We start from the raw sequence: 25,106 nt of genomic DNA, 5'->3' as shown, positions 1-25,106 counted from the left end.
ATATATTTGGATTTAACAGGTTACCAAGAAATTTTGATGAAATTTGTGCATGATTAAATAAAATTTATCACTTTTTGATGGTTAATTGCAAGAAGATATTTCAATTGGCTAAATTTTAGTAGTGTGTTACAAATTATTTCCTCAATCATACCATTTCAAAGGAACTTGTCTTCAATGGGGAATGAATAAGTGGCACATGATCAGGATTTTCAGTTCATGTTGTACTTGGAAGAGCACAGTGTGGAAAACACAGTTCAAAGAATTGCAAAACCAGAAATCTGTAAACCAGGCTTTAAAATTTTCAGTAACAATTTTCTAGCGTTCCACTTGAGTTCTTACTAGGGAATTATTGTATGGACTGGCTGTTGTGTATGACTGTAGAATTGTAAATATGCAATCAAGTAGTATTTTTGCTCTAGAGTAAAGTGTTTTAGAACATAATCATTAACGTAAAATTCTGCTTCTAGATGTAGTGTATATTTCAGGTATAGGTAGTAGTCTGACAGTGAAAATATTAAATGAGGCATCTGGTAGCGTATTCAGTTTTATTGTAGAAATAAGTAGATATTTAGATTGTGTGCTTCTTTGCTATATGCAGTATAAAACAAGATTGTCTCTGTGGACTTTTTCAGAAAGTGAGAACATATGGTAGAAGATTCGATGTTTCATATTTGGAGTTCTTGAAATAAATTTATTTTCATTGTATGTGGTTATCAAGAACATTAAGCATCTTGCTGAAGGCCTAGTGTCACGTAAATAAATAGACCTACTTGAAAAAAACAGTGCTTTGGTAACGAGTGTCAATACTGTTTGTATGAAACCTTAGCATAGGGATCCAGACCCTTGTGACTCCAGGAACATATGCATTCAGTGAGTACTCTTTCAGGAGCTGGATGTGGGTCATACAATGCAGTAGATGACAGTGAAGAGAACAATTTATCTAATTTTGTGCTGCTGCAACAAATGCAGCCTGTTGGAAGGACTCAGTTGCCGTGTACGGTTACTTTAAATTTCATTACTGTAGTTCTGACTTCTAAATGAAATGAGAATTTTCTTCTGTTTGAATACTTAATGCTGTGATGTAGGATATAAAAAATATTACATTTTGTTGGCAAGGAAAGTACTTTGTATTAGAGCAGTGTTCTATACTGTCATCACAGAATTCTCCCTCTGGAGTCTCATTTTTCTACAGTGAATCAAGAAAGCCATGCCTTGCACTGACATTAGACTTGTATACAACATTAATTTCTTTAAGGGCACAAAACCAGAGATAATTTCTCTTTCCTATATTACATTACAAAAGACAGCATATATTGCATATTTGTGTACAACTGCTTTGGTAAAATTTTCAATAGTCAAGTCATAGCCTTTGAACAAAAATGAAATAATAGAGGAATTTTGCCTCTTTTGCACTTGTTTTGCTTTCAGAAATTAGCTCCTGGAGTTAGTCAGTTTGCTTATACCTGTGTACAAGACCATCCTATCTGGACTAACCAGCAGTTTTGGGAAACAACCTTCTATGGCAACGTGCAAAATCAAGTTCGTTCCCTCTACCTTACAGCCAAAGAAGACAACCATGCAGTACAATTGAGACAAAAGGTAGGAGAATGTATTAAATATCAGGGTAGTGTTTTTTACTCACATTTTAATTATCTTCTAAGTTATAAAAAGCTAAGTTACAGTTTCTCAAATTTTCTGTGTTTTTCTCTCATTTTTCCTGTGTTAAAGATACTGATACATATCTATGTTCATATGAAGATGTGCTACTAGTTAGTGTCCAAATTAAACCTATGAAAAAATACCTGAAAATCTCAGTCAAGAAGAACTTTGCCATTGAAGAAAATGTCTTAACATTTACCTATACTCTTCTGAAAATAAATATTGTACTTTAGAATATCATCTTTAATGTAAAAATGTTGTTAGCACTTAATTTTCTGAAGAAAAATACTCTTTAGGAGGTCAGCTTAGAGACGTACAGAAAGAGCATTTTCACAGTTCATTCACTTAAAGCTTTTTTAGGGCACTTACACACTTAACAGTGGTGGAGAAAAATAATCACACTGATACTCAGTTACTGATCTTTGGCAGTATACATTAACAATAAAAATAACAAAAATTTGGACTTACCTGCAGAGCACTATAATTTGATGTTGCCCTTATGATTTTTATGTAACACCACTTTTTGTGTCATTTTTCCACCCTTTAAGGTGTATTTTTTCCTGATAATAATAACTTATCATATAACAATGTGACAACTAGCAAGAGTTCTGTTACATCAACAGCTTAAGTAAGCAGCATTTCCAGTGTCCCTGTAATAGATTGTTACCGAGCCCCAGGCTGGTTTCTGTTGAATGGTATTGCTTGCTTTATTAAAACTGGACAGATCTTCCAGAACACAAACCTTCTCAATAAGAAGAAAGTACACCTCTAATGCAAAAATGAAAGTGTAATGGGAAGTCTTGCAGTATACTAAAATTAGAATTTGTAAGGAGCACATACACACAATAAAAAGCTATTTATAATCTCTCTTCTTTTATGAAAATAGAGCTATCAAATAGGTGACTGGAAAATGTATGCTTCCCAAAGACATACAGCACTGTAAAGAGAAGAAGTAAAATAAAGAGAGAGATTACCAGAAATGTAGTTAGAATGAAGAATTGAAAAGGCATGTCAGATATGTCAGGATTAAAGAGGACTGTGTGGTTGTGTACTGGGAGCCCCTTTGAATTTGACATTGTGTAAGGAAAAATTCAAAGAATAGTAAAACTTAGAAGAAAGCATCTACGTGAAGCGTCACATGTTTGTATGCTAAATTAGCTGAGCTTTACATAGTATGAAGAAAAATGTTTACAGGATACTTAGTCCTCTAATAATTTAACATCAGGTGTTAGGTCAGTAATATCAGCTTCCAGATTCTTTTATTCTAATTTTCTCAGGCTATAATATAATTTGGCTGCATGTCATCTACCTAATTTGATCCAAGCAAATGCTGGAATTGGACTCCAACATGCAAAGACTTGAATGTTTTCAGCTGGTCTGGAAACTATTTATATAAAAGCTTGCCTCACCTGGACATCCTAGGAATTTGGAAGATATCATCTGCATCAAGCAATCAGCTGCATGTTGTTTCTCAATCTGATTTATGCTTGATCTTATGTGAGCTAAGCAGATAAGCTAAGGAAAGCAGCTATATTAAAATCAGTAAACCACTCTGAAGTCACATAAAAGATTACGCAGCATAAAAAAAGATCTAGAAAGAAATAATGTTAAATTAGACCTGCCTACAGTAGGCAATGCTACTTGTGTATTTCAGTAAACTACTTCAACCCTGAGTTGCTATAATCATACTCTAATAAACCCTACTAAGCATAGCTATTTGCTTTCTATTTTTAAATAAATATATAATTTAAACAATTGAATAATTTTAATAAACATTTTAGTAAACTTTTTTTTTTTTTTACTAAAAGTTGTTTTTTAGAGTGATTGTTTATTTGTATTTATATGTCTTTTAGGAGAAAAATTCTGTAGGTCCAGACCACGATAAGACAGCAATGGACCTGGCTGCTGAACAATTGCGGTTATGGCCAACTCTTAATAAACAAACTCAGCAGGAATTAGTCCAGAATGAGGAAAGTACAGTTTTCAGTCAGGCAATCCATTTTGCTAACCTCATGGTCTACCTGCTAGTACCACTGGATACAAGTAAGAACAAGTTATTGAGAGCATCAGCTACTGGTGACTGGGAGAGTGGAAGTAATAGTATTGTCACAAACAGGTGGGTACACAACTTCAGTGGTAATCAGTCATCTGGGACAATACTTTCAAAAACATACTAGTTTTCAGAACTTCATCTAAACATCAGTTTTTTTAGTATCTTCTTTTCAAGATCATTAATTAAGGAGAGTGGAAATCTAACATAGTTGCTCTTAAATGATGAAATATCACGTCGACAAATTTACTGCCACTTAAAGGAACATGAAAATTGTATTGCTTCAAGAAGATTTTTTAATGTAGTAATGCAAACATTGAAGACAAACGCTAGAGTATAATGAGAAAGAAAACAGCAGCCCCAAAATTACTCTGTTTACTCTGTTAGTTTTCCTATAACTTGAGTTTATGTTCATGAAGGGTGTTTGTTTTTTTCAAGAAAGTATATATATATCCTTAAAATTACAATTTCTGTGCTGCTACAGCTTCAAGGAAGAAAGTTACTGAGGTCAGAAAAAGCAAGAAGGCTATACCACTGGGACAAATGTTAGATTACTAAGGGGGCAGGAGGAGCATAAAGACAGTTCCTTTCCCTAGCACACAAATCCAGGAGATTTCATAGCAAGCCTTCCTCCCTCTCTATTTATTGTCTTCATTTTTACCTATGACCAGTCAAAATTCTCATATGATAAAACTGTAGAACACTGTATGAGGACACTGACATCAAGCAAATAGGTTATGTGTATTGAACTCCACTGTCTACTCTTCTCTGCTGACTAAGCACCTCTAAACTCAGTCACTGAGATACGTTCAATAGCTGAGTCACAGCATATATTACAATGTATGAATATGGCTTCTAATGTTGTTATGGGAAGCCTTTTCAGATGTTTGAAATACATCTCCCACATCGTACACCTGATGCACAAAATACTTTTTTATAGTCGTTTTCTGTTTTTAAATACTTTACTTTACTCTGCAATTATAATATTTATTTAATTAATTCTTCTGTATTTAACATGGGTTGTAAATAATGTAGTTAACTTTTTGAGAAGACAGAGAGATTATTTCCAAGCAATTGATCTATTTTTTTCTCTTGCGAGCTGGTCTTCGCTACTGAATTAATGGAGAAAATGTTCTATGTCGTCATGCAATTCTGACACCGTTAATGATACTGGGAATACAGTGTAATCGTGGTAGGAGCATATGTTTTCAGCAAGTGGTTTATGTATTTTTACTAGAAAAAGATACAGCTTTTATGTGTCTAGGCAGGTATCATGCATGTTTCACCAGCTTATTTTTTCCACACTTGAAATATTTCTATTTATCTCCAAAGTATTGCAGGCAGTGTTGCAGAGAGTTATGACACGGAAAGTGGGTTTGAGGACTCTGAGAACAATGATGTGGCAAATGCAGTTGTACGCTTCATCACCAGATTTATTGACAAGGTTTGCACAGAGAGCGGAGTTACACAGGATCACATCAAGGGTCTTCACTGCATGATACCAGGTAAGAATTATGACAAAAAACATGCATTTGTATTCTTTCGTTTTTCTTCTTTTCTAATGAGAGAAATGCACATTTTCCTTTCAGTTAATTTCAGTGGCGATAGAAGATCAGATTTCTTTTAAAGACTGTAATTGCTGTTGAATTTCAACTAACTATTCCCTTGATGATTAAATTTGAGAATTTCAGAATATCAGAGTTCTAATTAGATTGCAACTTTCCCTTTCATATTATGCCAGACTTCATTTATGGTATTACTGATTTCCAGGCATTGTAGCAATGCACATAGAGACCCTGGAGGCTGTCCATCGTGAGAGTAGAAGGCTTCCACCAATACAGAAGGCAAGTATTATGAAACATGTTTGTATTCCTTACAAGTATTAGAATCATGCAATTCAGTCATTTTTTTCTTCCTCATAATGTTAGGAGGAAACATCAAAACATTGTTAGAAATTTTCCACCAATGATAAATAGTGCTTGGCTTTGGTCTCCTGAAACATGAACTTACAAAACTAGAAGAGCCAGACTTCTGATCATAAACAAGCTGTTGCATACCCACTGTTTTTTGAGACCCATTTCTCTTAGTTGAGTCCAAACACCATCTCCCTTCTGTGGAATCAGTCTCATAACAATTTTGTTTTGAGTCTTTTTTATGCCAAATGTAACTAGGCTGAGCTATAACACTGGTATCTCTATTACACTTATGCTAATTTATTTGCATCAGCCCAAAATTCTACGACCAGCTTTACTGCCAGGAGAAGAATTTGTTTGTGAAGGACTCCGTGTGCTACTAGATCCTGATGGCAGAGAGGAAGCTACAGGAGGACTGCTTGGAGGTCCTCACATCCTCCCTGCTGAAGGAGCTTTGTTCCTTACCACCTACAGAATTATATTCAAAGGCACTCCTCATGATCAGCTGGGTAAGAAAAACTAAACAATGATAACTGGAGTACTTCAGATAGGCAAGACTTTGAGTTGGCCTATCTATCTCTTCAAGCATCAGCATCAAAATGCATATACCTCTAAGTATAATTTTTCATGTTGATCACATTGGAATTATTTTCTATTATAGGTTTTCATCACTAGCTTTGACAGTGATTGATCTTGATTTTGTATTTAACTTAACTGGATTTCTTCAAATGAGGGAACATATATACTGTGCTCTTACATATTTTCCTATATTGACATTCATGTATATCTGTGGTTTCCACTACTCCTAGCTTTCCAATAAACCATTTTTTTCAGACGCTGGAATTGTGTAAAATGAAAAACATTCATTAGTTAGTATTCTCCTTTCAATGATTATTAATAAATTAACTTTTGTGTTTAATATGTAATGGAAATTGCTCTTCTGAATGATAGTTTTTATATTTTGACACTTGCCATTAAATTAAATTGTCTTTCAGAAGTACAAGTTTATTTGGGAAAGTTCACAGTCATACGTAAAGAATTAAGTAGGAAAAAAAAAAGATTATGGATAATATGGATAATATTTGAATTTCAACTTTTCAGGTCTTTTGCCTGAAATAAATTCTGGACTGTTATTTTTCCTGTTGCTTTGTGCTTGGTCATTCCTATCTGTTCAAAGTACAGTGTGACCAAAACAGAACTGATTCTGTAATCTAACAAGTATCTATAAACAACATTCTGTGGTCCTCAGTGGGAGAGCAGGCAGTGATCCGGAGCTTTCCTATTGCATCTGTTACGAAGGAGAAGAAGATCACTATACAAAACCAGTTGCAGCAGAGTATGCAAGAAGGTCTGCAGATCACTTCAGCTACCTTTCAGGTAAAAGGAAATTTTGTAAGACTTAAGTGACACAGAAAGCTCAAAATACTTTTGAGCAGCAGTTTGTCCTGATACTTGGGAAGAGTTCAGTTTCCTGCCCTGTCAAGTCAATACAGAATGTGGACTCCTCTCAAAGAAACTCTCACTTTTTTTTGGCCCAGTTGATACTCACAGCATTACTGTTTTCATGTTTCTTTCTCTTCTTTTCTCACCTTTCTATTTTGGATCCAGTAAAGGGCTATTTCAGTGTGTTCAGCAGAAGCATTTAGTGTAGGGCAACTGACATAGATGGACTTCAAAGAATTGGGAATCATGACTTCTCTGAGGCCTCCAAATGTTCCTTATTGGTGGTAATCTCATCTGTGGTTAAATCCTAGAAGATGGGAAGTTAAAGGCAAAGAATTGATGTCACAGACTGAAAGTAGACTTCAGTGCTTAAGACAAGAAATACTCTGTTGGGGAGGCTGACTGCAGAAATAAACTTTCATTGAGAACAATAACTCTTTAACATCTGAAAATAATACAGATTATCAACATTTTAGTAGTTGCTTACAAAGTGCACATTATTTAACTGATCATTCTTAAATATCCCAGTCAGAAGGATAAGATTAGGAATACAAATAAGTAAAACAACAACAACAACAACAAAGTTGTTCCTATGGACTTTTTGAGAGGACTTCATGAGAACTTTTTTTTTCCCCAGAAATATTTTACCAAGATAATTAGCATACTTCAATGATGTGCTAAATGCAGACCTAGCTCAGTGTTTTTAGTGCTGGATTCTGGTCAAACATCATATCTGCTTTTGTTTAGCATAGTGCTGTGTTAGGTTATGAAAATGAAAACAGTTTTCTTTCTGTTCCCTTTGTAACAGCTAGGGTTTGATACAGTTTGATAGCAGTGACCCACCCCCCATCTTTGTTTATTAATTAGGATGTTCAGAGTGTTTTGGCTGTAGCTATGCTATTTAATATCTTTAAAACTTTGTACCAGTATAGCTTGTAAAAATTCTTTCAAGGAGATCATAGAACAACAGAGTTATTAATCTTTTGGAAAGTAATTACAAAATAAGTGAAATTAAAAAAAAATGAAATCCACCTTCAAGATGACAAGCAAACTTCCAAATGTGTGTAGGTATGCAATCAAAGATAAAGCTCTAGGATATTTGTTTGCTTTTTGCACATTCTTAAGGGTCTTTTGAGCCCTTTTAAGGATTCCCTATTTTATCTCTGCCTTATTTTTTTAAATTCTTTTTCCATGAAGATCTGACTGTCCTACTTTTGGCTGAGGATGATGTAGTGTAATTTAAAGGAAAATAATAAATAATAAAAAATACATAAATAAATAAATAAGAAGTTTTTAAAAAACATTTCTAACAGGCTGAATAGATCAGTGTTGAATAGCAGGAGGTTAGTTCCTTTATAAGGATCAGATTTCACTATTATGCTTTATTAGTAGCAGTTTTCTAGACTTTGGAAGGTGAGGCAAAAATTAGGATCACTAAATAATGGAAGTTTAATGGTTGTGACATAAGAATGCTGAATTTGTTGATTTGATGAGAGTACATTACCAACTTTACTTTCTGATATATAGTAGAGCTGACAGAATATTTCCAACCTGAGCTATCCCATGTGACTAGCATTTTAACTGTTGTAGACATCATAGCGCCAGCACAACTACTTAAAATATTTCTGTGTTTGGTATTATGAGAATTCCAGATGCTTCATAGTGAAAATACCTTAGTGTTACAACATAAATGCAAAAAGTAAACAACAACAACAAAAAGAATGAGCTGTATGATATCCCTCAAAATCAATAGGATATACGTACCTATATTTGTATTTTCTGATGGGCATAGTATTGTCTAAGTATGTGGGTTTTGTTAATATATATTAGGATCTTTTAATTTCTTTTATCATCTTTTTTTTTTTTTTTTCAGTTTCTAACATGTTCTGTCTTTATATGCAGTTAATTAAAGTAGCATTTGATGAAGAAGTAAGTCCTGAAGTCGTGGAAATATTTAAGAAACAGCTAATGAAGTTCCGCTATCCTCAATCTATCTTCAGCACTTTTGCATTTGCAGCTGGGCAAACAGCACCACAAATAATTTTACCAAAGCAAAAAGAAAAGAACACGTCATTCCGGTATAGTCATTCTTCTTCTTCTGTCACTCTCTCTTTGTTTACTACTAGTCAAATACATCAAACAGTCAGACAGATTTTCAGATCCCCAGATCATTTAATCAGTTCTCAAGAAAACCAAAATAACTGATTGCTATTCTCTGTCTTTTTATCTTTACTGAAAACAAGGTAGATTGATATGAAATAAATGTGTATATAAGAACATACTGTTTATCCAGACTTCTTGCTGCAGTAAATTTGAACAAGTATCTCATTACATTTTGAAACACGCACAATATAAATAACATTTTCAGCTATGTGAACTATGCCAACATAGAAACAGATTTCTTGTGTATTACATTTTAGGTTAGTAACCTAATGTAGGCTAGAATTCATTTTACTCTTTAGTATAGTCTGTTCAGCTGTCCTTGTGTACTTTAAACTAGAGTTTCGGCTTTGGGTTCTCTTTTGAATTTTATGTTGCACATTAGTTTTTACTAGGCTAGATGGATTCTTATGCCATTCCAGAGTGGTAGTTTCAGTGATTCTTTCTTGAATCACTGAAATGTTGACGTGGGAAGTAGAATTCCAAGGTAGTCATGGAATCTTAAAACTTGAAGGTAGTATCAGTCTTTCCTGCCTTCATTCTGCCAAATTCATAGATGTGTTACATTGCTAGCAAAGTACAAATACCTGAAGAAAGATTATGGCTGCTTATTCATTATGTTATATATATAATAGCTAAAATTACTCTTCAAGTAATAAAATTTGCATTTAAAAATTAATATAGGAAGTCATATTTCTGGTGGTTATGATTTTGTTATTAAATGAGAAAATACAAAATGTTTTTATATGGGTAAGCACATTCATCCTGAAAATCTGTATGTGCTATTGTGGAGAATTATATCCATCTTTTGAAATATTTTTATTGATATGAACTTATAGTACCTTCTCAAAAAGTATTGTGAAAGGAGCAAAACGTGCTGGGAAGATGACAATTGGTCGCCAGTATTTATTAAAGAAGAAGACGGGCACAATAGTGGAAGAAAGAGGGAATCGTCCAGGCTGGAATGAAGATGATGATGTCTCTGGTAATAATAAAGTATTATCCATTTTTGTTGATAAGCCTTACCTGGAAGAAGAAATTGTGAAGTCTTCCTAGACAGGAGAAAGAAAGGTTGCAAACATGTACATTTTTAAAGTGTTTTTGTTTGTGATGACCAGACATACAGGGCAAAAGTAGTAAAGTATAATAAATTTATTATTTATATTAATTATCAAGCTATTTTCATATAGTATCTTTAGAAAGCCTGACATCAGCAATTAGCCTACAGTGAGAAAGCATTATTTGGTGAGATTCAAGAAACAGCCAATACTATAGGCAAATTTTGTATTTGTGAAAGTGACAAATGATTTCTGAAGGCAGCAGAAGTCATTATTACTGGCAATACCGTGTTTCCAAACTTCTGTTGAAAGTGGTTGGAGACAGAAGGTGGAAGGTGATTTGGACGCTTTGTATAGTTCACGTGATGGTGTTGAGTTTGACTTTCTTCCAAACACTTCTTTTCCTACCACGTGCTGCTGTCAGTATATCCTTATCTGGACCAGTGCTAATTTATAATAAACCACTAGAGGGAACCAGATTCTCCTGTACATAAACAGGTATTGTTTTGTCATACCATTCTTTCTTTTACTGTAGTTCAAAAAAAAAAAAAAAAAAAAAAAAAAAAAAGGCATTTCCAATAAGGAAGTGTTTATGAAACACTAATAATTTCTCCAAAACATCAAACAAGCCAAATTTGCCTTTTGAATATTTAGTCAGTGAGCAAGGTGACTTAAGTGACTTACATGCAGATAAATAAAAGTTTTCTGAAGTCAGAGTATGAGAACGCACTTGATGTGTTCTCTCAAAAAGAGAAAAAAAAAGCCATTCCATTAAAGAAAAAAAAAATAAATTCTCTTCTTCCATTCCAGATAAATGTGGTGGGGAAAAAATGCACAAAGAAAAGGTTATGAAATATGGAATGTCCATATACTGCTGAAAATTTACATTCTTAGCTGAATTTCCAGCTTCTTCCTTAAGTGCTGAGTTAGTATGTGTTCTTATGATGCAGAATCTTCAGGTCAAAAGGAATTGTGCAGTCAGTACCTGTTCTGGGTGTGATTTTGTGTCCTTCACTCAGAGAGACCAAACATAGTTAAGCCTGTGTATTCACACTTCTCTTTGCAATGAAGAAATTGTAAGAGTTGCTGCATTGCATATATACAAAACAACTACATTCTTGAGCACAGGTGTTACATAAAGATTAATGACAGTCACTTTTTTCCTCTCCTGACAAACTTAGAAAAATATAAATTGTGAGGCTTCCTACCTGCTGCTTTCCAGATGTTGTTACTGGGTATGTGTGAGGTGATTAAAGTCTGACAGCTTGCTTTTCTGTTCACACTGCACTGACACCTCAGCTGACAACAGCGCTGACACCTCAGCTGACAACTGTAGTACTCCTTGCTTCAGACAGAGTACAAATAGCTGTAGAAAATTTGCCGTTTAATCACTGAAATTTGTTTCATATTGTTTGCTGTGGATTACCGTTTGTTTGCAAGTCCCAGAAACTGAAGTATAGGAAACTGTAGCTATAACAACAATGAAGCAAAGGGGAGCAAATTGGCACTATCTGCAGCAGGTCATGCATTGTCTTACAGAAAGAACCATTAAAGATAGTGTTGGAAGGAGCTTCCATCATCTACTCCATCTCTCTGCCACAAAGCAGGATCAACATACTTAATATGTTCCTCATACATGTTTATCTAACTTTTTCTCAGCTTTCAAAGATGAATTTTTCACAACTCTAGACAATTTATACTAATACTTTAACCATCCTTAACGCTGGAGAATAACAAGCAACTTTGCGATGCTCAGGGCTAAACATTTACTTGCCACAACTTAAATCCTTCGTTTCTTACTCTGTTGCTATATACATGTAGAAGAGATGACTCCCTTCATTTGGATTGCACTGTTTAATATATTTATGGACTATTGTAATATTTCCTTTCTCTGTTCTTTTCTGGATATTAAATATCTGTAGTTCTTTTCAGTCCTATGCATTAGTCTTGGCAGAGTTCTGATTATCTTCATTGCTCTTCTCTCGGTCCTCTTGAACTGGTCCGCACATAACTTATCCTGATTTTCAGAATTGGGCACAATACTCTAGTCACAAGCTATTGCTAATGAACACCTGGAACTTTTCTTCCCTACATTTCCTCCTAATTTTTATTTTTTGGAGAGTTCATGAATCTCAACAAATCATTATAGTATAGCTGATCATAGTGGTGTGTTCAATGAAATGCGAGACCTTCTGTAAAAAGTGCTTTTACAAGCAGTCATATCTCAAGAACAGTAAAACAGAGGATTTATTCCTCTTATTTTCAAAATCAAATGAAAAAAAAATGCATTTTGAACTTGAGATAGTAAAATATATCTTCCTCTCCCTCTTCAGGTTAAAGACACTGGTATGAGCTCCTATAATCTCTAGCTTTTTTACACATTCAGAAAGATATTTTGCAAATTCTGATCACCAATATACCTGCTTTCATGAGAGAAAAATGCTTTTAGGAAAAAAAAAATTCAAGAAATGCACCCTCATGTTATCTAAGTCAGTTATAGCATTTAAAATTGTTAAATACCAAGCTTCTGTTTTCCCCAAACAAAATTATTTCTAAAACTCCTTTACTTTGTTTCTCTTAGTACATTTTATAATTGTAAATGTTTTGTGACTTCTTTCTTACTAGGACAAATACGAAAATATAGGAAAAAGGGGAGATATCCATAGCACTAAACTCTTAATTGTTTAGGTCAAATACAAAATAGTTACTTTTGTATGTGCACCATTGGGGCAAAAAAAAATATTTATGTAGCTTTTATGCTAAGATAAATACAAAGATGTATCTGGGTTCTACTGCTGTAAATTCTGAATGTTATCTGCTGCCAGTAGACTTCTAATTGCATCATAATTTTAGGTTTTAAATATAATTTTAATTGCCGATTTTATAAAGTATTGTTTTAAATTTAAATCTTCATATACTTTGTGTTGCCTAATTCATGAAGAAATACTTCCCCTCATATGCACAGGCTTTAATGCTTGAGATAAAGTGGTAGCAAGTAACTGATACATACTGTGAACAGTAAATCTGCTTTCAGACGTATTTGGAAATAGTTCAAGTGTTGATAACAGGCAGGTGGCAGGTTTTGTACAAAGACCCTGCTTGACTTGAATTTTAGTGTAGTTTGAACTTGTGACATGGTTTTTATCTTTCATGTTTAAGTTTCTTTTGGTTTGGAAAATGCAGCTGATGTGTATAGCTGAAGAAAGCTGCTGTTTGACATTGAAACTGAAGCATTAAGAAGCCAACACTTACCTGCTGTGAAATTATAATGCAGAAACATTTTTAATTTGAGCCAAGCTTTAGAAAGATTTTTACATCTTTTGAAGACAGTTTCAAAGAATTTACGAGATCCATTTTATCCTGCACATTTAATGAATTTATGTGCTCACTTTTGATTATTCTTTCTGATGTACATCTTTGTATAGCAGTTGTGAGTTTAACATGCTTGCATAAATACACTGTTAATAGAAAGAATACCTGCCTTCAGTTCAGTTCAAATAAATGTATGAGAGAAGTTTTTCTGGAATTTTAACAAAAGAGAGGTGTCAGCCATGCCAACCACTACAGCAGTATGTAACTTTGGGATACTCTTAAGTTTCCTGACTGGAGTATTATTTTGTTGCTTATAATTTCTGCAAACGATAGCTTCTATTCGTTAGTGCCTGTAGTTGATCACTGACAATAAGACTACTAATTAGCTCAGAAAGTTACATTGTTTTCTTTGAGTGTGTGTGTATGTAATTGCTGGCTTTTGCAATAGCAAACTCAAAGATTTTTGATGTTAGTTTCAGATGACAGTGAGCTGCACACCAGTGGTACCCTAAAAGCTTCAGAGAAGTCAACAATGGAGCAATTAGTAGAAAGAGCCTGTTTCAGAGACTATCAACGTTTGGGACTAGGGACCATCAGTAGTAACACTTCTCGATCAAAACCAGAATACTTAAGAATAACTGCACTGAACAGGATGTATTCACTTTGCAGGAGGTGAGTTTACCAACTCAGTCAAGTATTTGAAAATAAAAATGACGTAACATGCATTCCACATTCCATATTCATTAAACAGCTTACTCGGACTTCTTTTTTGTCTGTTGTAAGTGTGTTCAACCAGTGGCCTTGAAGCTATTTGTATTCCACTCTTAGAGATTCCTCTTCTGTCACATGGTGATTGTGTATGTATTCATCAGATTTGGAAAGACTGCCAGTGATGGTAGCCAGAAGTGAGCTTTCAGAGCCTCCCCAGAAGCTGTCAGACAAGTCTTTATTTCTAGGTTCTTTTCATTGCCCATGGAAAGAGAGTGTCCTTGGTGCTTTCAGAGGAGACTAACCTAGATGCTGTGAATTGCCTTCTGATGCAGTTTTTCTCTTGGCTTTCTACACTGAAGATTTGCTACACTGAAATTAAGAGGCTATTTTCCAGCTAATTTAGTGATGAAGCTAGATGGTAGAACTCAGTCTGCCTTGATGGTTTGTGTTCGTACTGGAAATTATTTATGTAGTATTATGTAGTTTATGTAGCACATACTCTGTTCCTTAAAAAAAAAAAAAAAAAAAAAAAAAAAAAAAGGCATCAAAACAAGTAATTTAACTACTTCCTTCAAATCAAAAATATGTTTTAAAATTGAATTCATGAGGGTATCTATACTACTTTAAACTTCATCGTGTACTGAAAGTCACATGCTGTACATTAATGCATGAATGTTACTAACTCCCTTTTTAGGTTGTGAAAATTAGTGTAATTTGCTACCACTACCCACAAAAATTCTTTGTAATAGAAAGCATATCTGCATAAGTTGTATCAGAAGAGCGTCTGCATTCTCTAAAGCCAGTTTTGGCTAGTCACTGCTTTCATTATGGATAATGAAATTGCCAGCGCTTCATGGAAGAAGGGCACAAGAAAATAGTAGATCCTTTCTATTTTCTTGCATACATAGAATAACAGATTAATAACTGTGTTTTTGTTCAATCCCCATTAAATACAATGCAAATAAAAACATTTAAAGTCTGCACATTTTGGCTGTGCCCTGGTCGTTATGTATACAACTCTTCCCTCTCAAAAATCTACCAGTTTTTAATATGATTAGTTTCTTTGGTAAAGATAATTGATGTCTCAGTAGATTACAAATCACTGGATAGAAATACTTAAACCCTAATGCTGTATTAGTTTGACTATTGTGTTCTAAGAACCAGAACATAAATGGTATGTACATTCTTTTTGTATGAGGGTAGTTCAATAAATGTCAAAGTACTGAATTTACAAGAGCAGTGTATATTCTATAGGAACAAAATTGTTCAGCAAGCATTAACATTTCACAGCTCATTGTGTTAGTTTCTTCTTAATATATTAAACTGGCACTTAAATTGAATACTTTTGTAAGAAATAGAAAATAAATTTTCTCATTGCTTGAATCCCTTTTTTCTAACAGAAACACCAATGCCATCTTGTTGAGTTCTCTATTTTTACATCTATTGTATTAGTAAAGTTCCTAATCTCTCAATGTCTTGTAGTGTTCTAAAAAGTACACAAAATTTAATTTTCAAATACACTGTTCCAAGGAATATGGTTATAAAATACATTTTGACATAAACCAGTTATGACCAAAAAATATTGTTTTAGTTCTGATACTCTAGGCAATCTAAACATTCTTTCATTTCCATTCTTATATTCTGTATACAAGTGTCAAAACAAAACTACTGTATCATGTGCATGCCTCACAATTCTGTTTTCTGTCATTCTCAAAACTATGGCTTCATTATAGTGATGGGTAAGAGATCCATTGGGAAGAGAATTATTACCAAATATAACTAACCTTAGATGGAAGGACACTGCAAGTGACAGTCTTATGATTTTTCCCTAATTTACGTTGTTTAATACATGCAGTTTTCTTTACAAATAAATGTAGTTTAAAGGATTGGACTAAAACAGGAGAGTTGTGGAATAAAAAGCAGTAGTACCAGTTAGCATGTATTTTCATTAAGATGTATACTCTGCCTATAGCGTTAGGACTTTTTTTTTCATTGTTTAAAATTTTGAGAGCACGTTTAATTGTTGTTCAAATTTTTCACCTTTTTGTCAATACAGTTATCCTGGACTTCTGGTAGTACCTCAGTCAGTTCAAGACAGCAGTCTGCAAAGAATTGCTCGCTGTTACCGTCACAATCGCCTACCAGTTGTGTGTTGGAAAAACATGAAAAACAGTACTCTTCTACTTAGGTCAGGGGGCTTTCATGGAAAAGGTGTTGTTGGCCTCTTTAAATCCCAAAACACACATCCTACAGGTGAGCTGATGCAATTCGGTTTTCTGTATATGTAATTTTATTTAGAAATACTTACTTTTCCAGAAGAATCGGTAAGATGATTGAATCAAAAATCTCAGGGTGTGAATGTTTATCAGTTCAGCTGTTAAATTATCAGTTCTGTTGTTATCAGTTAAGTAGTTCAGTTTAATTACTCTCTGTCATGAAGCAGACCTTGAACGGTATGAAGGTGGTTCAAAAAGTGTTAATTGAACTCATCTGAATAGGGATTATATATGAACTAGAAGTCTTCAGCCAAAGCTTGCATCTGCCAAATGCAATGTTTCTGAGAATAAAGCACCAAGATTTCTGATAAATTCCCCAGTTTGACTTCAATTATCTATTTCCATTGCACTGTTTTTGTAATGAGTGTATGTTGTCATTTTTAATAAAGTACTATATAAAATACTAGAACAAACAGTATTCGACAGATTTTCTGATGTCTTTCAATGTGATATTAGTTGAACTTTTATCTTTCTTTTATAAAATATAGGCCCAAAAGATTATTGTTGGGGTCTTTGCATTAAGTAAATCTCTTCCTTTGTATGATGAAGATTGGACCAACACAAGATTTGTCACTAGTTAATTTTTCAGAAGAATAAAACATAGGGTAAAACTGATTTTGGAAAGAACAATAGTTGACTTCTTCAGCACTGTGTGAGGGGTGACTGATGTTAAGGTTGAAGGGCAAATTTTCCATCTGTAATCTTTTGCAAGGACATTGTTGCCCTGAATCTTTAGCTCACATATACATTTAGTTCAATAACATAATTTCATATAAATCAAGCTATTCATCTCTTGGGTCACTTTACAAAAAGACACACAGCGATCTTCACAAAATAAAACTTTCCAAGTGGAAGTGATAAGGACATTATCCTTTCATTTAGACATTTCATTCCATTTAACTAAGTTGTAGTTGTTAAGAACTAAAACACTTTCCCAGACTGCAGCAGCATGATGCTTCCTGCATGTACATTTTCTAATCACTTCCTAATTTTACTATTAATTTAGATACTACTTGAATCTATCTTGAAACTAAGCCACATCCAACTAATCAGGTAACTTTTAGTTTCCAGCATAGCATCTGATTGAAGCATCACAGAGAAAACTATTTGTAAGTTGCAGTAGTTGTGGCTTGTCAGAGTGTGCTCGCTCAGGTTCTTTGACTCCCACTTTCATCACAGATTCCAAATTCTGGCTTTTGTGATCAAGTTATATTTTTGTCCTGTAGCAAGTCTAGATGTGGCTGTAGTAAGCTAGAATTAAGAAAAAAAAAAAAAGAAAAATCAGTTGGCATTTGAGGAAAATCTGACCCCTTGAGTCTGGACAGTTTTTTGTCTTCATAGTCATAGTATAGCCCAGGACCTAATTCATCTCCTTCCCTTCCTTCTGAGTCCTTGCAGCTGGACACAAATGGATGTTTTTTCTTGTTAAGGTAGTTTCCTCCAATGATCACCTGATTTCCTAATGCACATTTAAAACTTGCTTTTGTTTTTGCATTGATTTTGTGTTCTGTTATTTGATTCTTAACTTCTTGAAGTCTTAAGTGGATGTCTGCTCAACTTCATTACAGTAATTTCACAGAACATCATGCTTTCTCATTGTGCTTTTTCTATTTTTTCCACCCTGTTTTTAAACTGTGTCTGTGTCTTCCCTAGCTTTGCTTTTATCCAGTCTTTTGCAGCCACTTCTCTCTCTCTGAAACAGTCCTCTTCAGTGTTCCCAAGTAACTCAAGCAACATCAGTGACATCTGGAGAGTGATCCAATTTCTGAGATACACAGAGGAGTCATCTGAAACTCCATGTGTGTCAAGGATTATTCAGAGGTTTCCAGAAAATGAGTTATGGTTCTTAGAACAGTTCAGCTTCTCCCACCACCCTCCCATCCTCCACCCAGCCTTAGAATTTACCTAAGTAGGTGGGAAGATACTTCCTGAAGTTACCTACTGGTGAAGAAGCGGGTAGGCTGTCACTGGGGAACAGGAATGTTGCTTTTCATAGCTGGAGGTTCCTTTACATGTATTATCCAGGTGTGCATGCACTGTCCATCCTCTTTTCTCTTTCTACTTCACTAAAAACATCAGAATCTTGGGGTAGGGTGCCTGAAAGATTTGAGGGTTGTGTCCAGTGATGCCTCTAACTGCATAAACGGATGGCATAAACACTGGTGTCTTTTAATAAATGTATACTTTCAGTGAATGGGCAGCATATCTCAAGGAACCTTTGCTTACATGTAAGACACCTTCCCTTACTGTATTGAGGAAGAGCCAACTGAGTATGGTTTTATCTTCTGTTGAAAAACTACTCTATCTGTTCTCTACGTTTTTTTATTATTATTACTTTGAGGCTGACATTTGCTGACAAATATCACAAACTTATAAATGTTGCTTTCACTTCTGAGAGTGAAGGGGAAACTACATCATCTCCATTTTGTTTGCACTGACCACTTGTGAATTGTCAATGTTTTAAATGGTTACCACTGGATAAAAGACTCTTTTAGAAGCTTAGTTTTGTGGAATGGAATGCAAGAGAATATTGCTGGTGCTGCTTGCAGCCATGTGATGAACATCTGGGCATTCTTTGTCATCGAAGAAATGACTTTTTCAACATAGGACAGACAAACCATGAAATTGTCAATGATCTTTTTTATATGGTTAGCTTTTTTCTTTTGTTATTCTGTGTATTTATAAATATATGTTAATGTTGTCCATTCTTCCTGCAACTCTTTCTAGCTCCTGCTTCTTTAGAATCCTCAAGCAGTATAGAACAAGAAAAATACCTACAAGCCTTACTTAATGTGATATCCGTCCACTGCAAAATGAATGGCAGTAATACTCTCACTGTTAGACCAACAATTGCTCTATCTCCAGGTAAAATAGTTTGGTATAGTCCTTTTCTGTGGTTAAGTTGAAAAGTGAATTTTCTTGGATTTGGTTCTAGTTCAATTTGAATTCTGTTGTTTCTTCTATTGTTTCACTTTCCAGATAGTTTTATTCACTCTTAGTTTTAATGAGTGTATCTCTGTACATAAAGGATGTTTTTAAACTTTTTCATAATGTTTTTCAGTGTTCTTAATCTGATGGTAAGTGATTCTCAGCCTATGGTTCATGGTTTTTGATGAAATTCACTTGGGTATGATGGGCCAATCTAGAGGCATTAGTAATTTTAACAATTCAGGAGCTAATAATATAAAGTCCTCCAGATAATCAAGATGCCAAGTTTTTTGTTGTTGTTTTGTTTTGTTTTTTAATATCAAATGCAATAATTATATAAAAGAATCAAAAACATAGACATGCTTTAAGGTCTTCTATAACAAAGTAGGCATATTGAAAACTATATATAGAATAAGAGAATGCCAACCTGAAGAGACTGTGAAACACTACTCTGTTTCATAAAGTAAGAAAACGTGAGGCTGGAAGGCCAGACTCCACATGAACAGATGCACTATTGAGCTACAAAAGTAGTGGAAGTCATTTAGGCATTTTCATGTGTTACATACAATAGGATTTTAATGCTGTTTTCGTGTAGAGCTTACTTGCAGTGAAAACTTTAAAAAGACATTATTTAAGTTAGGTGGTTCCACGTTTAGAGGAACCATGAAGAAACAAATCCATGTTTTATCTCAATTACTACATGATGAAACTGAAGGTATTCTCAATGGCTTAAAGAGTACGTGAATTGAAATTGTCTGTCTTGCCTTATTCATCTGGTGGAAATTGGCCTAATAGGGTCAGGGGCTTTTCTTGTAAACAGTGGCTTTTCCTGTAAAATAACACTATTTCCAAAGTGTGCATGCTTTACTTCATTTATTGTAACATACGTTGATTGCTTAACTGTATCTAACATCATCATTTTGTTGCCAATGTATACATCTGTCTTAAAAAAATACAGCAGAAGTACAAAATTGACAAGAATTAGCTGCATTAAGTGTGAAAAAAAAAAAAAAAAAAAGTATTTTCATCATTTATGTTAAGTATAGTTTTTTTTTAATCTTCTATTCTTTTTTTGGCTGACTTTAGGCACTGAAAGGAGGGCTTCAAGAATGTCTACTGTGTTTAAGCAGGTAGTGCCAGGACATTTGGATGTAAATCTATCCAATAGCTTTGCTCGAGGAGGTTAGTAAGACTAGATCAAAGTCTAAGTACCTGTTTTATTTGAAATAATAAATGATAACAAAATGTCAGTGAAATAAAAATAATTACACGGCTTACAAATTCATTACATTCTGAAACAACAAATTCAAAATTACCAATTAGCCTCAGTCGATAACATACTCTTCGTATCTAATTTCTGTTTGTCTTCTACTTACCATTGAAATAAAGCTAATTTCATGTTCAAAATAAATGGAAAATTAAGCACTCAGTTAGGAAAGATGTTTCTAAATACTTTGTGATACATCCATATTTGTATGTACCTGACATGTATGACCTAAAAATGCACATTTTACATTAGGATTGAATGCATTTTACAGTCTCCAGTTTAGTCATTTGTATTAGTCTGGCATTTGTCTGAAGATTAGCTGATGCTTCATCTAGATAGAAATAATCAATCTGAATAATTTTACTCTAGGTAAAGGAAGGCGTTATGTGGCCAGGCTGTAAGAGTAGGGAGATACAGTGCCTTTGGGAATAGTTATTCTTAGTTACAAGGGATCATCAGTGTCATTTCTACAAGAAACTCATTCTGTGAAGTGAATTCCAGTTACTTTTACTCTTCTGGTCTGATGAAATTATTAAGATTTTTTCTGTGCTTAAACTAATGTGTTGAATTATTTAAATACGTCATATGTTTGTTAGAATAAGGGTAGAAATATTTCTCAAAATGGAGAATTTTGGATTTAGTTACCTTCTATCCATGAAGGCTACTAATACAAATATTTTTAGGCATCTGAAAGTTGCTTTTCTTCCCTTATGACTCAGTGCAGCTTTGTAGGCAGCAAAATACCAATCTTACAGCAAGTTCAACTCATATTTTCAAAGGTAGAAATGAGAAAAGACAAAAAAAACTTCATCTGAAATTCAAGTTAGACCTATTTTGACCCGCTGAGGTGTATTCCAACCTAAATTATTTTGTGATAGAAAAGCTGTAGCTTTGTATGGAGAAAAATAAAACAATTTTCTAGAGAAAGACTTCCAAAAGAGATGGAAGAGATTAGAACAACGAAGGAAAGAAGAAAGCAGGGGCAAAGGAAGAAGCAAAGGAAGGAAAATACACACAGCTATATAGAGAAGCTATGTGAGGATTATAGCAGAAAGAAAGAGAGGAAGGACAGTTTATGGTGATCATCACAGAATGGACAATTCTTTTCACTTTCATTAGTCATAGTATATGCATAGTTTATATCTAAAAGTTCTGTTGATGTTCTCTATTCACTGTCTTTAACTATTGTAGTACATGGAGATGAAAAAAACACGGAGATTTTAATTGGATAGGTAAAATTACCGGGAACTGAAGAGAGCAAGAGTGTCTGGAATTGTTAAATGAACTCATGGCTATGCACAGCTTGTCTTAGTACTGAAACAGCGAAAATACTGGGTAGCTGACAGCAGACATTTTGTTGTATTCTACCTCCTCATGTTGGGATAGAAGTGCCAACAGCAAAGTTTCACTGAGGAGCCATGAAGATACACCAGATAAGAAAGGGAAAAGCTTGCTGTTTGACTACATGGAAGTTGTCTTTTGAAGTGTGATAGAGTGAGGGAAGGAAAAAGGAGTCTCAAGGTAGTGTCCCTACTAGAGTCCCAGACATCACGTTTTCTTGTTGGATATTGTCTCTTGCCTAAATTTGAGCGTTAATCAGGAAAAGGGCAGAGAAATTTTCTTGTATCTTGCTGGATTGATGCCACACCTGCTCTATATATTTGAAAGGTGTAACTACAGACCAGTATCTGCAGTCTATTCACAGCTCAGCAGGATACATGAGGACTTTGCTGAAAAATAAGAATGTTTGACAAGTACGATGGGAGCCCTAGTGAAGGTGAGAAGTTGACAGGGTAAGAGAGAAAAGAGAAAGGGAATATCTTACTGTAAAGAAGTAAACTCTAGGGTATTTTTAAGTGAGATAACAGAATTCTTTTAGAAGAAACTCTAAAATACACAAATTATATAGATTGCTTAAATTGCTGTTCTCAGATAAATGGATTCACATTGTTTATTATCACTAGGATTTTTACTACTTCTGCAAGCTAGTTATATCGTACATGTGAAGTAGTGTCACCATACACTATGCAGGACCAAAAATACAGATTTTTTGGTCAGCTACAAAAAGAAACTTATGCAGGCAGTCTAAAGTGATTTCACATTCCTCAGAGTAATTCAAAAAGCAAAACCAAGAAACACACACACACACAAAAATATATAAATAAATAAAGGCTGTGTGGTTAGTTAGTTACTTTATCATAGCACGCATCTGCAACATCCATTTAATACCTGGATTTTGCACTACACGGTACAAAATATAATAGCAGTAGTTTTGTACGTTTAATTCTGGATCACTCTTTCCTTCCTTATTTTTATTGTCACACAATACAGGTTCAGCTTAGATGCACCAACTGAAAATGACATTTTCCATTCTTTTGTGACAAATGTGTTTTTTTTAATATGCATACATTTAAAATTAGAAGACATGTAGCAGTGCTTGAATAGTAATTTCAATTTTAAAAATCATCCTTGTTCTGAGTACTCATTGGTATCTGTGTCCATGCTAAGTACTGTATTTTTTTTAGTTTATCTGGAACATTGTAGTAAAGTATTTGCCTAAAACACAGTTATTTCTGATCAGAAATATTTGCCAAATACTTATATTTCATAATATATTTTCATTCTTTGACCCTTTTTTTGGCAGTAATTTGGTTGATACCTTTCATAAGTTCACTAAAAAATGCATATATTTTCTTCTTATATTACTTTATAAGTACAGTGTAATTATAAAGAACAGCAATTCTTACCTAGTTTTGTTGTGTAATTTAATAGAATAAAATCCTTTTATCAGTATGATTAGTTACTGCTGGAAAATACTAAGATATAATGAATAAATACAGACTCAACTCAGACATTGATTTGAAAATCAAGATTCATTAGCAATAATATGTTTTAATAGAATGTTTTAATGAAAAGAAGTTGCTTGTGTATATGTGGTTTTGCAGCCAAAAACATACACTCTGATAAGCATATAAGACTCCAACCAAAAATTAGTATTTGTACAAGGTAGAGAAATTTCTTTGTGTGATAGATACTGCAAATTTTCTAAATCATGGTTGTACTTAATCCTTTAGAAATTTCTGTATGTGGATAGAACTAATCATGTCTTACATTCTGATTTGATTTTGAGGCTCATTAAATTACCTACTTAAAATAGACAAAACAGGTTTACAAAAATGCACTAAGATTTGGGATTTTTAATTAAGGTAATTTTCAGCTGGAGAGAAGCCTTCAATAAAATATTTGACAGAATTATTTAATCATTAAGTTTTCTTTATAACATTTTATAACAATAGGAAAAAAAAAAAAAAGATTGCTGCATTCATTTAAAACTACTGAAATGATAATGATAATTACTGTTTTTTGATAAAAGGATACTTCCTTCCCACTTAATACTGGTTTTCTGGCTTGATTGATGTTTTGTCTTGTGATGACTAAGATTTTTGCTGTCTGATAAATCATGTAGTATAAAAAAATTCTGTATACACTTAATCTTTGGAAATTAATAAGTAACGCTTTTCTTTTCTCCTGCAATGTGTCTTGCTGCAATGTGCATTCCATTCCTCCTCCTTCTGTCTTTACTGTTATCTACCAGTGCTTGGGTACAGAGATAAATGTTTCACTCATTCAAATTGCAAATCAGCAACTAAGGGAAGAGTTCATCAAGGTACTGTATTCTGTGTCCTGAAAGCACATTCTCATCTGCCATCTCCATAACTACTACTATATTTTAATATATGCTAAAGTAATGCTGTCAGAAAGCCTTGACTCTGCATTAACAAAATTTGGGATTTGCGGGTTCACTGTTGTGGTTTTGTTATGATTGGGGTTTGGGTTTATTTGGCCATTGAGTGTATAATGCAGTGACTCTGATAAGCCACACACTTCACCACGTTATACTTTAATATTATGATATAATGCAGAGTGACATGTTGAATTTTTAAGTTCTTTCAGAAAAATAGTTTTCTGTGCCAAAACTTTAAACCGGAAAAAAAAAATAATTCTGCAGAAAAAAAAAAAAAAAAAAAAAAAAAAAAAAAAAAAAAAAAAAACATTTAGTACTCCTACTGCCTTAGTAGAATAATTAAGAAATACTGTTACCCGGTGAATGAACTTTCTTTCCAAAATTACTGGTAATGTTAGTGAACAGGGAAAAATTGGTATTTGCCAATTTATAAACATATAATAATAAAATACATAACAAATGATGAAAGTTAGATACTGCTACCAAAAAAAATAAGATACTAGGCAAAGTTAGAAAAGAAATACAGTTGTCTTTTAATCACTGTTATCCATCAGTGGTAAACATGTTCATCTGCATGCATTTAT

At 33.8% G+C, this 25,106-nt stretch overlaps 1 protein-coding gene across 5 annotated transcripts in view; it reads left to right on the top strand.

Moving 5' to 3' along the window:
* SBF2 (SET binding factor 2) overlaps positions 1-25,106 on the top strand; it is a 249,473-nt gene that overhangs the window by 190,987 nt on the left and 33,380 nt on the right. For 3 of the 5 annotated variants that reach the window (XM_035328948.1, XM_035328946.1, XM_035328951.1), the window contains 13 exons: positions 1,429-1,599; positions 3,513-3,775; positions 5,042-5,214; positions 5,480-5,553; positions 5,936-6,131; positions 6,872-6,999; positions 8,968-9,143; positions 10,065-10,210; positions 14,069-14,267; positions 16,363-16,559; positions 19,310-19,447; positions 20,597-20,692; positions 24,373-24,444. In XM_035328948.1, the coding sequence (XP_035184839.1) occupies positions 1,429-1,599; positions 3,513-3,775; positions 5,042-5,214; positions 5,480-5,553; positions 5,936-6,131; positions 6,872-6,999; positions 8,968-9,143; positions 10,065-10,210; positions 14,069-14,267; positions 16,363-16,559; positions 19,310-19,447; positions 20,597-20,692; positions 24,373-24,444 (2,029 nt within the window). The remainder of the gene's footprint in view (positions 1-1,428; positions 1,600-3,512; positions 3,776-5,041; positions 5,215-5,479; positions 5,554-5,935; positions 6,132-6,871; positions 7,000-8,967; positions 9,144-10,064; positions 10,211-14,068; positions 14,268-16,362; positions 16,560-19,309; positions 19,448-20,596; positions 20,693-24,372; positions 24,445-25,106) is intronic. The other 2 variants (XM_035328949.1, XM_035328950.1) reach the window with 2 other exon arrangements.

This window comes from Oxyura jamaicensis, chromosome 5, assembly GCF_011077185.1.
Source record: "Oxyura jamaicensis isolate SHBP4307 breed ruddy duck chromosome 5, BPBGC_Ojam_1.0, whole genome shotgun sequence".
In the NCBI taxonomy this organism is placed as follows: domain Eukaryota; kingdom Metazoa; phylum Chordata; class Aves; order Anseriformes; family Anatidae; genus Oxyura; species Oxyura jamaicensis.
Note: the sequence above shows the minus strand (reverse complement) of the source record. Positions and strands in the feature narration are given on the sequence as shown.